The 17,666-nt window shown below is 41.1% G+C and overlaps 1 protein-coding gene and 1 long non-coding RNA gene across 3 annotated transcripts; both read left to right on the top strand.

Annotated features, from left to right (window-relative positions):
- Nucleotides 1-4,378: 4,378 nt before the first annotated feature.
- Nucleotides 4,379-15,487, top strand: LOC134459222 (uncharacterized). The gene is made up of 5 exons (XM_063211523.1): nucleotides 4,379-4,451; nucleotides 4,569-4,998; nucleotides 6,164-6,375; nucleotides 8,062-8,188; nucleotides 14,379-15,487. Exons 2-5 carry the CDS (start codon nucleotides 4,575-4,577, stop codon nucleotides 14,408-14,410), a joined length of 795 nt encoding a protein of 264 aa, XP_063067593.1. The 5' UTR covers nucleotides 4,379-4,451; nucleotides 4,569-4,574; the 3' UTR covers nucleotides 14,411-15,487.
- On the top strand, nucleotides 8,594-13,220 carry LOC134459224 (uncharacterized). Of its 2 annotated transcripts, none has more exons than XR_010036817.1 (5): nucleotides 8,594-8,695; nucleotides 9,757-9,873; nucleotides 10,252-10,319; nucleotides 12,005-12,114; nucleotides 13,025-13,220. It is a non-coding gene; the product is annotated as an uncharacterized LOC134459224 (long non-coding RNA). The 2 variants fall into 2 exon arrangements; XR_010036818.1 differs by having other exon boundaries at nucleotides 13,022-13,220.
- Nucleotides 15,488-17,666: the final 2,179 nt, after the last annotated feature.

Genomic DNA, 17,666 nt, shown 5'->3' with positions numbered 1-17,666 from the left:
AATGAAACCCATTAACTTGTAATCAAAAACCAAACGTGAAGGCAATCGTTTTTTTTTCTTTCCAAGAATAGGCCCTACATTTATTTATTCGAGCGAGTTTTGGTTAAAACTGCAATTCAACGTTTTTGCCAGCAGATGTCATCATAGAGTTTGAATCGATTCAAAGCTCGAACCATTTTTCGAACCAATTCCAATGAAAGCTTCAAAGTTTCAAAAAGCTTCATTTTGCCATCACTACAATAAAGAGCAGGAGAGAGAGATTCAGAGAAACCTGTATGAAAACCCTATGTGCCTATCCAAAACCTAAATAAACCAAACCTAACCAAGGCCAACCAAAAGCCTCCAGTCCCTACCCAAAAGTGCCTAACAAAAGAACTGAAGCTAGCTTCTTAAATACCCACCACCAGAGCCCAGGTGCACTCAATTAGACTAATCAGGCCCCACCCCACCTGTGCACTGGCAGAGGAGACCTGCAGGAGAGCCACACCTATCCCTACCCGTGCACTGGCAGGGAATGGCCTGGAGGGGGAGCACAGGGGGTCGTAACACATGGTCCCAATCACTCAGACTGACCCTCTCTTGAACTACTTCTCGTACATGTCCATTAGTGTCTAATCTTGGATTCTGGACCAGAACCACCGTCTTGGCATCATCAGACTGGCATAGAATACACAGCTTCCAGTTAATGAGCTCATGGGCTTGACATGTCTCTTGTTCACCTCAATGTTCTTCACCCATGAATATAACCAGAACAAACAGCAAACAGAACCCTCACTGTTACACTAAAGCACACTCACCAACACCAGTTAATGACATGCTCGTATGTGCATTAATAATATTAATAACACCAATTGATTTGTCACTCTGTCTTGCAGTCAGTTTCCAGTATTATCATACAGAAAATGCATGCATGCTGAAGGATTCCCCCAAATGAAAAAATTGAACACCTGTTGACACTCAAAACATTCACTATGTGGCGCTGCTCCTGTATACTGGATACAATGTAGCTGTGAGATTTGCACAGGCAAGCCTGTAAATGTAAAGCAAAATGGTGGACATGTAAACTGTACCAGTTTTGCACATTCAAGCTGGGATGTTTTAAATGGTGGGCCATCTACTCATAAATACTATAAATCAATAGTTCAAATAAATTGGTGTGGTAACAAAATGTCTGACAACAATAAAACTAACACCATTAGATTCAGTGACCCTGAAAATGTTGGTTAAGCAGTTAAAATCAATGTTCTAACTTATTCATAAGCTGAGAAATGACAAAATATAGGTTTTTCGGACGCCATTTTGAAAAATCCAAGATGGCCGCCACCTGTGCAAATGGAAACATTGTTTTTCTGATTGCTTATACTATCTACTTTTCAAAAATGTATAGTTTTCCAAATCCCCATAAAAATCCAGCAAAAATACATAATGAACTTGACTAAATGTGCGAGCAACCCACGTTCAGGCAAAGAAAGTGGGTTGGGCTGGTTTTCCGGTTGTTGTTTTTTCACTTCCTGTCTTGAGTGGACGCTAATATTTTTATTTCTGAAACTGTATCACCATTCATTTTATTATTTATATATATATATATATATATATATATATATATATATATATATTTTACATAATAGAAGGGTAACGTTCAGAATGGTCAGAATATTCAATGTTTTCTTTACTCGGTCTGCATTTGCATAATGAGCTGGCACCTGGGCGGAGCTCGGCCCTTAATTTACATGTTAGCTCGCACACACAACACTTTTTGTGTGACACACTACAACTTACATACACACACACACACCACTTTCTCAGAGACACACAACACTAACGTCGTCGCACATATACCATTTCCCTGTCATAAACACCATCTGAAATCTCGATTTTGAATGGTAGTGATGTGTAAGAAAAAAGTGGTATGTGCGTGAGGGAAAAGTCAAGCATGTGCGTAGTAACACTGGTATGTGTGCGAGCTTTAAGGGTGTATGTGCATAGAAAAGTGGGATATGTGCGAAGTAAAGTCTAATTATGTGTGAGCGTTTGGCGTGCATGTGCAAATAAAAGTATTGTGCGTATGAGTGTAATGTGTGTATGTGTGAGAGGCAAAAGTGGTGTGTGTGCGAGGTCAAAGTAGTTTGTGTGTGAGATGTTTGTTACTGCGTGCATGAAAATGTGGCGTATGCACAACGTTTTCCTGTTCGAGTGCAAGCAAATAACAGTGTACGTGCAAACCTTTCGGGTGCATGTGCGAGGAAAAGTAATGTACGTGCAAGCTTTTAGCGGTGATGTGCGAGGAAAAGTAAGGTACGTGCAAGCTTTTAGCGGTGATGTGCGAGGAAAAGTAAGGTACGTGCAAGCTTTTAGCGGTGATGTGTATGCAATTCCTGACATATTGGCTAGGCGGCGCCTCATACATACAGTATGTTTTGACCCATTTTGCTGGGGTAGTTTTGTTGTTACTGGTAAAAGTAAAAGTGTAAAAACATTGTTGAGCTATTGTTAGTGTTGATATGATTGGAAATCAATAAAGACACTAAGGTGGGTCTGTGTGCGTGTGTGTGTGCGTGCGTGCGTGCGTGCGTGCGTGCGCGTGTGTGCATGTGTGCACCCACAGGTGTTGGTAAATGCTATATGCAAATCCTGGGAAATGTCGATCTATTACGATTTCTGTTGAACCTGTGTGGTTGAGTATGTGTGTGCGCATGTTTTTTTAAACACCGTTTATGTCTACCTCCATAGCCAGGCCACATCCCCCTAGTGATGCAACACCCTCGATGACAATCGGGCAACTACCTCCAGGCACTCTTGTGAAAAACTGGTCTATTCACAGAGATTTCTCTGGAACCTCTATGCTTGTTGGAGGGAGTGTTCTTCTCTGGAAGTCTTGTATGTGAAAAATAATATGCTATTGGCTCACTGTGCAATGAGACGTCGGAACGTCTTTTTTAAAGTCATTCTTGGATATCCAGGTTAAAATGCACTGAAGGTGCATTGTATAACGCCAGATGATGTCTTTTCACCAATGTCTTGTATATGAACATGTATAAATGCATGAACATACAGTCCATACATGCACACCTAAATTAATTAATTAAACAGATAACAGAAAGTGTTCCAAAAATAATTAGTAGTCATTTTAGTGTTTCATTGTGATTAACATTAATGAATAATAGTCATAATGTCATTGATAATGTCATAACATAACATTATATTATTATTATATGATATTCAACCTGTATTAGATGTCCCTGTGACAAAGTCACAATGGTTCAAATGTTTAATTAAATTTCAACGTTTAATTTGATTCAGAGTTAGACCTCCAAATCATGGACCTTATTAGCAGGACATGTACTGTACTGGTCCAGAAAGGAGTCCAGAAAAGTCTTGGACAGATAGACAAAATAGACATGATCGGCATGTCTGAGGCAGCTGCACAGGTATGGCATGGACAGTAGTATACTGGCCAATTTCTACCGCTGTACCATGGAAAGTATCCTAACTGTTCATGTTACAGCCTGGTATGGTAACACCACTGCTCGAGACAGAGCCCTTCGGTGTGTAATCTGATAAAATCTGCTCCACCCAACATCCATAGTCCTTACAACCAATGTTGTTTAAGGAAGGCCAAACGCATAATATCTGATCCACACCACGCTAGCTACAGACACTTCACCCCACTACCATCTGGCCGCAGGTACAGGTGCATGCCTGTCCACATCAGCTGACATAAGGGACAGCTTCTGCATCAGGCTGCTTAAATCCAAACCCCCATAAATAAAATAAAAATCTCTTTTTTCAAGCTGCCATTTTCAATGTGGCCACTTTTTAAACTAAAAAAAACTTTTCTAACTTCCATTTTTATTTTACTTTTGAGTCTCTCAGCAAAAACACTTTTCATTACTCACAAATTAGTGCATGACCACGCACACATGCCAACACACACACAAACGCACAAAAGCGCGCGCGCGCACACGCACGCACACACACACACACACACACACACATACACACACACACACCTGATGAGTGTGTGATACTTTCTTGTTCTAATGTGCCCCTGCCAACCTTCCAGTGTTATAGCTTCAACCCCACTGGTTGGCCCTGAGTCAAAGAGTGATGTGAAATTCTGGTGAACTGAGGGGGTTCATGCTTCAGCTCTCTTGTGTTTTATTTAGATGCGGGTACAGACTGGGCACAGCGATCTAGTCAAACTGCATCAGCCACACCTGATCTCATTCCATTCACATGAACTGACAAGCAATTGTGGGCCTATTGCGAAAGAGTATTGAGAAATATCTGTGGGCCTAAAGGGCTAAGCCTACGGGCAGGAAGACAGGTATATAAATACAGAGCGGTGTTGGCTGCAGATTTACACTTGTGCATTGAGAGCCATCTGCAACTTAAGCTCTCTACAACACCATCCCCTAGCACTACAGGTCTGTATCACACACAAAAGAAAGGTAAATAGGTATTTATGTATTATTGTGTAAAATTGCACCTTTGTACCCTTGTTTACTGTAAACATTTTTCACATCTACGTACTAACCACAACTCCCATGTACTATCTTTGCTGTAAGGAAGCCATGGGCGTGGACATTGACATTGACATCCTATTTGAGGCTTTGTCGGCCGTCCTCGGGGTGACGGTTCGTCCCAAATCCTGCGCGCCGCCAGAGGTCGTGCAGAGTTACTGCCCGTTGCACCCGCACCCCGACGTCCTGTCCGTCAACGACTTCCTGTCGGCCGTCTGGTTCGACGACGAGTTCTGGCAGGACGTGCAGGAGCGCAAGACGGGCGTCCGTAGCCGGCCTAGTCTCCGCAATGACCTCTTCATCATGGACGACGATTTCTTCGATCCACGCTTTGACTGCGACTTTACCAACGTGAAGGACAGTGGCACGTACACAAGGGGCGGAGAAATCTACAAGCGGCCCTATGGGTGGAAGAGATTCGCCCTCAAGGTGCTCAATAAATACCCTGATGGCAACGCCTGGCTTGGGTCAAAAGGTAAACACCACCACCAACAACAATAACAATAATAGGCAGTGGTTGGCTTATTACTTGATTGGTTCCCCCTTACCTCATTCCAATCACTTACACTGATGGGGAAATATACAGAGAAAGTACAGTATTGTCTCTTTTCCACTGTTGGATTTCTGGTAGGCCTACAGCTCGACACAGCGTGACTCTTGTGGCCGAGTCGCGCTTTGTCGAGCTGTAGGCCTACCAGAAAACCAGCAGTGGAAAAGAGGCATAATAAGGAATTGATTTTTGGTTTGCAAGGATGCAAATCCTACACCAGGACAAATGTGGACAACAGTGATTTTTGGTTTGCACGGTTGTCTGCAATACCCTCATCCATGAATGCCTCAAGTGCCCTTGAGCTAATCACCGACCTAAACCCCACATTGCTCCAGGGACTTTGAACCAATATCCTGTTGTTGCTTTAAACAATTCATATGTTGAAGCAGAACCTGGATTTGATTGAACTAATTCCATTACTATTATTGCAGTTGAAAACATTTTTTTTGTAACTTGTGCTGCCTTTTGGCCACGGCGCACTTGAAAATAGATTTTTTATGTTAATGTGTCTTTCTTCCTGGTAAAATAAGGGTTTTTTTGGTTTTATCAATCTGAAACCTTCTGTAGAAGACCCAACTCACTGTAACTGAAGACCCAACTCACCAACTCACTGTAATGCTGTGAAAGTGAAAGCCCAGCTGGGAAACTCTCATTGTCATTGTGACACGGAACTCCACAGCACATGTGCTCACAAATAAATGCATTCATGCCTCACCCGTGCAAGGGGGTAGCCCCAAACGGCACCCAAGGGAGCAGTGCAGTGGGACGGTACCATGCTCAGGGTACTGCAGTAATGGAGGAGAATGAGAAGAGCACTGGTTAATTACCCAACCTCACCAAACTGGTGGGTCGGGAGACAAACCGGGAAACTTTGGGCTACAAGTCTGATGCCCTAAGTGCCTACCCATGACTGCCCACTGTTACCGTATGTACTGCATTGTTCTGTTGCAGACAGACTACCGGACTGGTTCCGACCCACACTAATGTCCAGTGTCTTACCATGGCACGCAAGCAGGGCGTGGAGGTCATCACAGACCACTAAATTTGATATTTCACATTTTTAAAAATGTAACGTGTTGTTCTATTGTAGGCTACCGGCACGGTTCCGACCCACACGAGTGGCCCGTGTCCTACCACGGCACCAGCAAGCAGGGCGCGGAGGGCATCATTGGCAGCAACTACAAGGCCGGCAGCGGGGCGGTGTACGGCCGCGGCATCTACTCCACGCCAGACATCACAGTCACAGAGAGAGACGGCTACGCCAAGAAGTTCACGTCCAAGAAAAATGGCAAGACATACAAGGTAATCATAAAGCCATTCCATTTTGAAATTAAGTCTTTGAGTCTGCATTGCTGTAAAGCCAGTGGCGGACCTACCGTACAGTGATTTATAGTCTGGGCGGAGTGACCTCTGGTAGTGCTATCACAGAAATAAATGTCTTTCAAAGTGCTATTTTGCAATTTTCCTAATGCCGCCAGGCACCAGGGAAAGGGTTTTGCGATGGTGTCGCCCCCTCCCAGGTGATGCACTGGGCATTTGCCCAATTTTGTTGACAGTAAGGTTATAACAAAGGCTCTGTGCTAAGGGGATAAGTTAACTCTAGACTATTTACTCAGATCTTTTGACTATAACCTATTACAGTTTTTGCCGACTGCTTGCACACAATTTGCAAAATTTGGCTCATAGAGTCAAAACTCTACACACAAGCCAATTACTCTCAACACTTGGAGATAAACCCATCACATATATGGCAACATGAAGCTCTGCTATAAAAGCATAAACATTGCCATAAAAACCTTACAAGCTTTTGTCAAAACCTCACTTTCATGTCAAAAGACACACAAAAGCACCAAATGAGAAAACAAATTAGATCAACTTTAAAACAGTTGTCTGCTTTATACAAAACACAGCAGTCTTTCTTTTTGGAGCAGTCTATTCAGTCTCACAGAATGTACATTTTCACAAGACCCCAAAATGCAATACTGTACATTACAAAACTGCACCTTACAGTACAGGACATTAAACCGAAACAAAATATATAATATATCATATAAAATATCTCAAACAGTACATCACTCTAAATACAACAGTGTGTAGGTGAGCTTATGTAGGCCTACCTTTTTTGTGTATTGGTTATATTCACACATTTTCAAACATCTAAATATGATATAAATATGTGGTTATGTCAACATGCTGTAATGACAATCATCAATGACAATCAAGTCAATATAGGCTGCTTTGTTTGGTTATGAGGTATGAGGTATTCACGAAATACAAAACATTTTCACAGACACACTATGTAGCTGACATGTACATGACATCATCAAAATTATATCATGTTCAGTCAGTTTGCTCAAGTGGTCTTGCTTGATTATGTTCTGAAAATGACACTATTTCTACAAACTATTACATTACCTAACATGTGATGATGAAGACAAAAGGCTACTCTTGGCGGCATGTATCAGGCTAGGTAATACAGTACGTGAGTCAGTCAATGTCATACTCCATATTCTACACTTTAGTACCATTGTGCTATTCGCCTTGTTTAGCATACAAGCAATCAAAGTAAAATAAATAAATGCAAAATAAAACAAATGCAATGTAATATAAAACATGCAACTTTGTAACATGGCAGAATAGTGTTCAATTTTGAAAGCATGTGTTTTATTGTCTGTGTCTAAATCTTGTCATACATCAGTGTGTTTTGTTTTTTTAACAGATGTGTTTTCACAATGACACTCTGAGATTTTACTTTTGAACAAAGTGTCTTGTGTATGAAATTGTGTGTAGACAGCTGGAGTCTGTGTGTTGCGTAAAGGAGCAAGTGCCTTGCTAAACTGGTATGAAAGTGTAATGCTTACTTTTGTTTAAAGTCAAGCAATAAGTGTTTAAGTTATGCACCAACAACTTAGCGATATGCTACTTTGGTTTAAGCATCTGCCTATAGTGTTTAAGCAGTAGGCAAAAACTGTAACTTCCACTTTGAAGGTGTGCCTGCAGAATCGCATCAACCCCAAAGTGAGGAAGATCACCTCACGCTCAGAGTACTGGCTGGTACCCGTGCCTAATGGCACCCCCCCTGACCAGGAGAGAAAGATCGTCATGGCTGCCATCCCACTGGGCAAAATAGGCTTGAATCCGGAGATATTTTGACTGGATATGTTTTATGACACGCGGCATATTCGGACCAGATTTCGACCATTTCCCGACTTTTCAAGAATCCGTGAAAATCTTGGCATATTTTGACTCCGGAATTGTGTTTGGTGAATACGGAGATATTTTGACTGGATACCGGTATTTTGAATGACGTGTGCTGCCAATCGCATTGAATAGAATGTTGGCCCTCCCTCTGCCAGTGCCGTTATGATTATGAAGCTCTGCGCGGCAGCCCGCCGCTTCCTATCTGGATTTCTGTCGTACGTTAGTTGGCAGCATCTTTATCACAGACTTTCCAGAAATCTGTCGCAGACTTGTTAAGCCATCAAAAAACCTTATTTAGTTCTAGCTCTAGGCTATGGGAGGGACTATGAGGACTCCGAGACGGTGTCCAAGTGAGATGGCTGGCGAGGTTGTTCGAGGTAATTTCATGATGAGGATGGACCAGACTTTAAGACATTCTGAGGTAAGTTGAAGTAACAGATTAGAGGAACATACGGTGTATTGTCTTAAAGTAGCTCTAGATCAAAATTAAAGCATGCCTGAATATTGTAATGTTTAACTTTCCTAATGTTTTCTGACTGACCGTATAGCTAACTTGCTAACTAACCAGCGCCTTGTACTGTCCACTAAACAAGGACGGTTATCTTAGCATGTTAGCTAGCCTAGCTTTTTCGGTCTGGTAGGCAGATGTTAACGTTAGCTAGCCTGCCACCACCTAAAAATACTAAACCTTTGGGCAAGTGATACGGTGTCACGAATGAATGTATGCATAGACGTTTTACTGACATTGGATATATGACGTCGGATATCTGCAGGGGCTAGATTTTGAAATTACGACAACATTTGGTAACCTGCTACATTTTAACTAGCTAGGAGGAGACTATTTGGTTTAGATTTGTTTGACATAAAGCTTATTTTCCGTGATATCTAAAAGTTAATGACATCATGGACACTTGTGTCTGAATGTCGCACACAACTAAGTTATCACCTTGTATAGTCTTGAAAGTGTGGCTGTATTGTTCTAATATATGATTTGTCCCCCTTGACCAAGCGAAAAACACACACTCTCAATTGCCTTTCTGTAAGATGAGAGATGGTCACAGCATGTGTCGTTATGAACGGGGCAGAGGTAAAGAAGCCCCCTCCGATGTTATTTGACAGAACAGGAGTATGCCCTGTCGTTGCTCTTGCTCCAATGCACACATAGAGCTAGAGACTTCTGTGCCAGAAAGAAGAGAACGAGAAATTGTGAATTTAAGAATTTGTTTTGTTATAGGGTAATTGATGACATCGTATGGATGACATGATGCCCATCTAGGACTGTGTGTGTGTGTGTGTGAGTGAGAGAGAGAGAGAGAGAGAGAGAGAGAGAGAGAGAGAGAGAGAGAGAGAGAGATGTGTATAAGGCCTCTGCATGTTTTGGTTTTGTATTTGTGTATTTATGTAAGCTGATAAACACCTTAATTTTGTTTGGAATTAGGCCTAACATGATAAAAAGTACTTCACTCTATTCTACATCCGCAGCTCCATGAATGTCATGAGACACTCCAGGAGACGGTGGTTGCAATGCATTATCAACACCCCGCAACCCCAACCCTCCAATGGAACCCAGAACCCTCCGGAGTTCCTCAGGACCTGTCGGTAATATATTTGACTGCATGTTTTAAGGGAAAGAAAATGATCTAGACTTTACATGTGCAATTTCCATTTTAACCATCTCAAATAACCCTGAGGTTCTCATCGTCAAACTAGAGAAAACATCAGTAAGGTTCAGGCTGTCTTTTACAGATAAGGTACTTTATTCACTGTATCACTAAGCACTTTATTCATCCTGTGGGAAATTCAAGAAACAATTGTCCACTGTTTGTAACAGTATTTTTTAGCCAATTTGGATTGGAGCCAATTTTGGTCCCCTAGGGGAAATTCTTTCTCTGCATTTATCCCATTTCGGCTAGTGAATCACATTGAAATTTCTTAGCATAACAATATGTGATTGTGTTATCATTTTTTTTTCATCAGGCATGAGTGAGGCGAACACATCGTGCGTTGGAGGAAGAGTTGCAGTGACGACTTGGACCACAGGCCAGGTAAACAGGTTTACTCTGAGCATGTCAGCCCATACTTCTGTGATCAAAGTGCTATTAATAGAGAAAGATGTAATGCAACCAGATGACCATATATATGTTGATGAGTACACTCCTGTTGAAAAAGTAATATTTTGAACAATATTTCAATAAACACACAAGTTATTTCCAAAATGACCATAGAGTAAGTGTAATACAACATCTTTTCAGCTTACTGCAGAAAAGTAAGGTCAATAGTATAACTTGAATGACATATTTGTCCATTGTTGTGAAATTATGCTGGTGCAAAGGTGAGTACACCCCTATGTTAAACTGTCTATGGAGGGGCCGTGTTGGCCCGAATCTTCACGAATTTGAAAGATTAAAAGGGAGGTCATCGCTGTGCATTTCATCCTTGCCTTACATTGAACTTTTACATTTCGAGTCTGGACCTAGCTAAACAAGATGTATATGAGATTTGAAGGAAATCCTATGGAGAGTATCATGATCTGATGATGTTCAGTAGTCACAGTACATGTTAACAAGCATGTTTCTAGTGGTGAAATTCAGCTTCCTACTGCGGACGGCATCGGTACATGTCCGAAACATTTCGGTCCTACTACCATGCTTGACTTTCAGCATGAGGCACTTTTCTTTCTACAAATCACTTTTTACCACCACACATGCTTGACACCATCTACTGATGCAAAATTGTTTATCATGGTCTCATAGTCAAACAGACTAAGGATATGGGATATGGAACCATGTACTGTGATCTAATGACACCATGATAAACAAATTAGCTTTAGATCAGTGGTTCTCAACCTTTTTTGAGCAAACGCCCCCTTGGACTCATCACAAGCCTCCAAACACCCCCCTGACCCTATCATAAGCCTGGCCACGCCCCCCACCTCCCCCTCCCTAGTATCAGCTGTATCCTTCTCAACAAAGAAAAGTGCCCATGCTTAAAGTCAAGCATGGTAGTGAGAGTTGCACGGTTTGGGGCTGTGTGGATGCCATCAACAGGAGGAAGCTGAATTTCACCAAAAGAAACATGCTTGTCGACATGTACTGTGACTACTGAAGCAGATCATGATACATACTCTCCACATGATTTCATTCAAATCTCACACACATCTATTTTGGCCTGGTGGGGACTCATAATGTAAAAGTTCAATGTAAGGCAAGGATGAAACACACACAACGATGACCTCCCTTTAAATCCATTTCAATTTCAAGACGTTTCGGGCCAGCACGCCCCTTCTCAGACAGTTTAACATAGCATAATTGCACAAAAAAATGGACAAATATGTCATTCAAGTTATACTACTGACCTTACTTTTCTGCCATAAGATGAAAACATTTTTGTATTACAGTTACTCTACAATCATTTTGGGAACAACTTATGTGTTTTCAAAAATATATATATTCACAATGTTACTTTTCAACAGGGGTGTAGTCATTATTGCCGTGCACTGTATATTTGGATCACCATTACACGTTTAGTCATAAAGTAATGAAAACTTGTGTACAGCATTGTATGTTTTCTGTTCAGCTGTAGATTACCTAATAGTGACGAGGTCACCAATGCCATCATCCAGGCTAGTAAGGACTCTGGGTAGAGCTGGGGACCAGAGAGTTTACTCATAACTCATTTATGTGATTATGATGTATAAAAAAGACTAACTCAGTTTCTTTCTGTCTCGCAGAAGCCTGAAATAGATTCTTTGAGAATCTTAAAAGTCAAACAACTGGGCCTTGCGGGGAAGACTGATGACGTGAGAAAAAAAGGAAAAATTTGATGAGCAGACGTGAGCGGGTAGGTAAAACCACAACTACCAACCCCATCATACAACTGCCATCACTTTCTTTTGTCACTACTTCACTTCAGGGGGCAATTAGCCAATATCCCCTTTCTTTCTTCCGAGTACTATTGTTAGTTTTTAGAATGACCGCATTTGGTACAAGGTATTTGCAAATGGGCAGCCAACACTAAAGGTCTGTTTTGACTCCTCCGTCAGGCCCTACCATGGAGCATATGGCAGGGCACTCGTTTGCAATGCGACCGACCCGGGTTCAATTCCTGGCCTGGGTCCTTTGCCAGCCCTTCCCCATCTCTCTCTCCCAACTTGCTTCCTGTCATCATCTGCACTGTACTGTCATTATGAAGACAATAATATCTTTTTTAAAAAAGACTCCTCCATCAGTTGGGGGACACATACTGTCAGTGGGGGGGCAGTGGCAGATCGCGAACAATTCAAACTGGGAGAACTATACGTTGATCGCGGCAAGGGGTCTATTCAGCGCTAAAAGGGAGGGCGTGGTGGCTGTTTGGGTACTTGATCTGCCGTTACCCTGCTGACAGTACGTGTCCTCCAACTAAAGGACGAGTCTAAACCAGGCTTAAGAGATGCAAGCATAAGGAAACGTGGGGGGGACCATGGTTTATGGCAAATAGTGTATCAAAGTTAAATAGTAGAACCATGGTTAATTTTTGTAAGGGATATTACTATGACAGCTACTGTACTCCTGTGGATAAACCACAATTGAACTATGCTTGGTTGATCTGCTGGATAATCTTGTGAAAATCCTGCTGTATTATCTCATGTGACCAGTTCTTTGGCATGTTCATGGTAAACAAGCATGAGTGTGGGTTTTGAACTGTACATATTTTTTAATGTTTAACACATTGTTTAAAACTGCCCTATTTTTTGTTGCTTTTCAAGCAGTGGTGCTGGTGGCGCAGGATGTCCTGGAGGAGGACGACCTCGACTTCCTCAAAGGGGCTGATGCTAGCCTTGTGCCTGATGGGGAAACAAGTGCACATTTGTTGTGCTCTGTCTGAGATGGAGAAGTGTGCGCCTTGCTGGCGTACTTCAATTGATGCCTGCAAGCCCAGACAGCGAGTGACCGATAGTGGCCGGTTCTCCCTTCGTTACCCCCCTCCCCCCCCTTCTGCGGCCGACAAAGCTTGAAATATGATTAAATGTAAATGTAAAATAAGCAATTAAAGAAAGAACATTCAAAACAACAAAATAATTGTCTGTTATAATATGATTTTAGCTGGGATTTAGCAGTAATTTAAAGGTGGCCTAATTGTTGTTTTGCAGTAGATTTGTGTCTATTATATTATGTTGAAAGAAGTATACTGCCTTACAAAGGCAAAGTGCAGTAACCAATTACCGTAGGTTCATTCTGAAAATGTGTTCATTCTGAAAATGATTTTCATAAAGACCTCCTTTATCTTGTGACTAAGAGTTATGGTCAAAATGTGCCCTGTTTTACAAATATTGCTATGTCAAATTTGCAGTAACTACAATATCCAACCTACCAAGTCTTTGAAGGCATTTTTTCCCCTCAGTTTCATTGTTGGCACTGCTGTTTACCTTTTGTAGGGCAGTTTAACCTAACGTCAGCATAAGTAATTTCGGCAACTTTGGCAACATCACAGATGTGGCAACATGCCCGTCACATGTTGGGAAATCCTCAGCTTCCACAATCGTTTCGATCTGAAAGACAATCTCACTCGTGATTAGGATGGTAACCAGGCAAGACTAAGTTGTAATAGACCTAAGTAATAGAATAGAAAGCTTTTTTTGTCATTATACAAAGTATTCTGAGATTTGAGCTTCCCTGCAAGGTGCACAGTCGTTTATAGATGAACATTGTCCAGTACGTGTGAGTTCATTGTTGTAACAACTNTGGGGAAGAAGCTAAAAACACCTAGCGTGATAAAGGCATGTACATAAATGCCTGTGAAATCAATTTATTGCCTGGTCGTGGGAGGTATGGGTCGTCCCATGCCTCACAGATCCGGAGATATACAACTACAAGAATGGAACACATCCGTGAGAGTATCTGCATCAAATACGTGAAGCACGTGCCATATCAGGTGAGAAAACGGCATCCGGATTTGTCTCATGTCGAAACTGTCCCATTCCGAGATTCGGATATGCTCCATATATGAAAATTGGCACCAGCGTATCAGTACCGTATCTATCAATATATCTCCGTATATTGGAAATATCCAGAAATATCTTCATACAAACATCCCCGGAAACAGAGCCTTTTTGCCCAGTGTCCGGCCGTATAACCTGCTTCTGAAGGAGGTGTGATGAAGGATACAAGGATACAAGAGTGTTTATGTCTTATATACTTAGAGACACTTGCACGTCAAATGAAATGGATGTGCAGAATAAAGGTGTGTGTGTTTGTGTGTGTGTGTGTGTGTGTGTGTGTGTGTGTGTGTGTGTGTGTGTGTGTGTGTGTGTGTGTGTGTGTGTGTGTGTGTGTGTGTGTTCAGTCCAATCATTAGGAGTTCAATAAATGAATGGCTTGAGGAAAGAAACTCCTTCTCTGTCTCTCTGTACTTGCCCTATGACAGCAAAGTCACCTGCCAGATCTTAATTTTCGGAAAAGTCCATATCCTTGGTGTGACTGGTCTTTGAGAATTTTATGGGACCTAGATTTTACTCCCTTAGATGGCCTTCACGGCAGGCTGAGGTGCATGAATACAGCGCTCAGCAGAGCGCACTACTCTTTGTAATTCATTACATTTGTGCAAAAAGTATAGCCGCTGCCTGGATTTCTTTATAATGTCTTGTGGGATTTTTGTCCATGTTAAAGGAGAACTTTAGCCAATTTCAATATGCTGTTGTATTGTTCCCGCTACCCTTGACTTGTCAGTACCTGGTGATGCTGCATTTTTCGGCTCAGCCCTTTCTGAGATTTGAGCTATTCTAATGGGGGGAGACTTTGTTTACATTACAACCTTCACATAGGCCTACTCAAAATATTATCCCAAAAAGTATCGCTCTTTGCCAGTTGTCTACTGATGTTGCATAACCTTTTGGATGTTATTGTGAATAAATCAAGATGTTTTTTTGTTTTAAATAAATGTAAACATACTCTGTCCCCATTACAATGACCAGGATCTCAAAAAAGGCTGAAAAAGAAACAAAAAAATATCAGGTACTGACAAGTCCAGGGTAGTGTGAGCATGTCGAAATTGGCAGAAGTTATCCTTTTAGTCACTTTGAAGGGTTAGCTTTAAATATCAGTCTTCACTATCGTGATTCTTTTCCTTTCTGATGGACTGCTTTTGCTTTTGCTTTTGCATGTCTCGTATTGCTTAATTAAAGCTGATTGTGCCTTGTACACGGGGAGTAAGGCAATTTTCTCCACCAACCAAGTTACTCACACACTGTATTCCCCAACAGTACTTTGAACTAGAAAAGTTAACGCTGTAGTACTCAATATTGCAAAAATGTCCAGATGACATACACATTTTAGGTGTTCTCTACAGGTTTTCAGGTACCAATAAATTAACTCTGGTTGGCATTGTGTTTTTAAGTACAACTGACATCCTAACACAATGTCTTTGAGTTTGTAAATTGGAACTCTATCTGGCATATGAGTGGTTAGATGTCATGACAACAGCTGAGGCGACCATGGAGTAGTGGTTAAACAGCTGGTCTTCAACCTCAAAGGTTGCAAGTTCAATCCCCAACATGGAGATAACCTTACCTACTTCCATACTTCCTGGAACATGGTATGAAAATGTTCAGATGGCCACCAGACCCATGACTCCAGCTTTAATTAGCAATATTTTCACATTTAATTTCGAGCGAAATTACAAAAGAAAAATGCTTAGGTAAAGCAAGACAATGTTTGAGCTGCTGTGGTCTGGATAGGGGAATGGCCACAAGATCAGAGGATTGCAGGTTTGAATCCTGTATTACCAATTTAAAAAACACTCAAGTAGATATTTATTGTTTATTTTTCGCGAAACTGTGAAAGTTACAAATTCTTTAAATCATGTCAATTGGAACTATATCTGACATATGAGACTATGGATGTCAGCATGTTGTGCTTGGGCAGTCATGGACTAACAGTTAAGCAGTTGGCCTCGAAACATGGTTTCAAGTTCAATTCCCAGCACAGGATGTTAGTTTAGAAAAAAAAAATCACATTCAAACATTATTGTTTTGGTATGATGTCAGTTGGCCGGATTTGAAGTGGAAAGTATGTGTGAAACACATCTGACTGTTAATTATGAGTAAGTCCAATACTTTCTAACAAACACGGCTAACTTTCTACTGCCACAAGTCCTGCAGTTGAGTGGTGTAGGGGATAGTCCTCTGCATGTAGCCATATTGACATGTCCTTATCTTGAGGTTGAGAGTTCGAATCCCAAGGCTGGGTCACTCACTTTTTGTTTAGTTGTTTTTTTATTGTTTACCAGCTTCTGCTTTGTGTAAAGAAGAACCCATTCATGTCAGAACCATAGAAACCCTATTTTATTAAAATGTAACATAAAATACAAACTTCTCTAAAAATGGTGAATCTGTCAATGGGGGATAGATTTACTCAACACCAGTGACCATCAAACCACAACTGACAACTTGGCATGGAAAAATGTGTCTATCAACCTCACTTCAAGGTAAGAAAAGACCCATAAAAGTGTGTTGGTGTGTATGTGTAGTAGTTTACTATGTTGCTGTGTGTGACCTTAGGTGCTCTTGATGCTACACTGTGTGTATGTTATGTTAGCAACTTAGCTTAGAATGTTAGCTACTGCTAGTTAGGCTAGCACTGTGTAGGCCTTTCATACAAATCTTTTTCTTGTATCAGTGTATTTGCAAGTGATGCGTTGCATTTTCATGATGACATATTGCACATTGAACTTCTGTATAAACAAGTGTAGCAAACGCAGTGATCATGCTGAAGGGGTCTAATCCAACAAGTCCTCATGAAAGCCTTAAACATACTGTATTATTTATGCTCCACAGGCAGCCGATATGGGGATATGGGACCACCAGAACTCTATGATCCATCAGCTCTACTCAACACTCCAAAGGATAAACAACTGACTGTGTTGTGAAGTCTGACACTATTTTGGGAGAAATGTTATTGTAAGTTAGGCTATATGGATCTCCTTCAGCCACCAACTCCTAATAAAAGAGTCAGAAATGGACAACAAATAAATGACTAAATTGCCTAATGTGTTGAGGTTGATTCTTTGTAATGTATTGACTGTTGACTGTATGGACTGGGTCTAAATTTTAGAACAGATTGTTGTGTATTGTATGATTGTTGTGTTATTGTCTACTGTTTTTGTTTGTCAACCACATGGAACAAAATGAAAAAAAAAAAAATGATATAAAGCATTGTTCACGTTTGTGGAATTAAAGCTCATGTTATATTTTGAAGGGTGGTACCCTAGTGCATTAGTATAAACCAATCAATCAATAAACCAACCAAGATTTTTTTTGGCCCTAAAATGGGAAAACATAAAACTTTTAATTTTGAAATCAAAAACATAGAGCCAATATAGCTAAAAAATGCTGTGCTTTTTTACTTTAAAATTGT

Source organism: Engraulis encrasicolus, chromosome 12 (assembly GCF_034702125.1).
Source record: "Engraulis encrasicolus isolate BLACKSEA-1 chromosome 12, IST_EnEncr_1.0, whole genome shotgun sequence".
NCBI classification, from domain to species: domain Eukaryota; kingdom Metazoa; phylum Chordata; class Actinopteri; order Clupeiformes; family Engraulidae; genus Engraulis; species Engraulis encrasicolus.
The sequence above is the reverse complement of the archived record's forward strand: the minus strand, read 5'-3'. Positions and strand labels throughout refer to the sequence as shown.

Coding starts and splice junctions, on each gene's coding strand:
- LOC134459222 (XM_063211523.1), top strand. CDS start 4,575: ATGGGCGTGGACATTGACATTGACATCCTATTTGAGGCTTTGTCGGCC. Junction 4,999..6,163: donor CGCCTGGCTTGGGTCAAAAG/GTAAACACCACC, acceptor GTTCTATTGTAG/GCTACCGGCACGGTTCCGAC. Junction 6,376..8,061: donor AAAATGGCAAGACATACAAG/GTAATCATAAAG, acceptor TCCACTTTGAAG/GTGTGCCTGCAGAATCGCAT.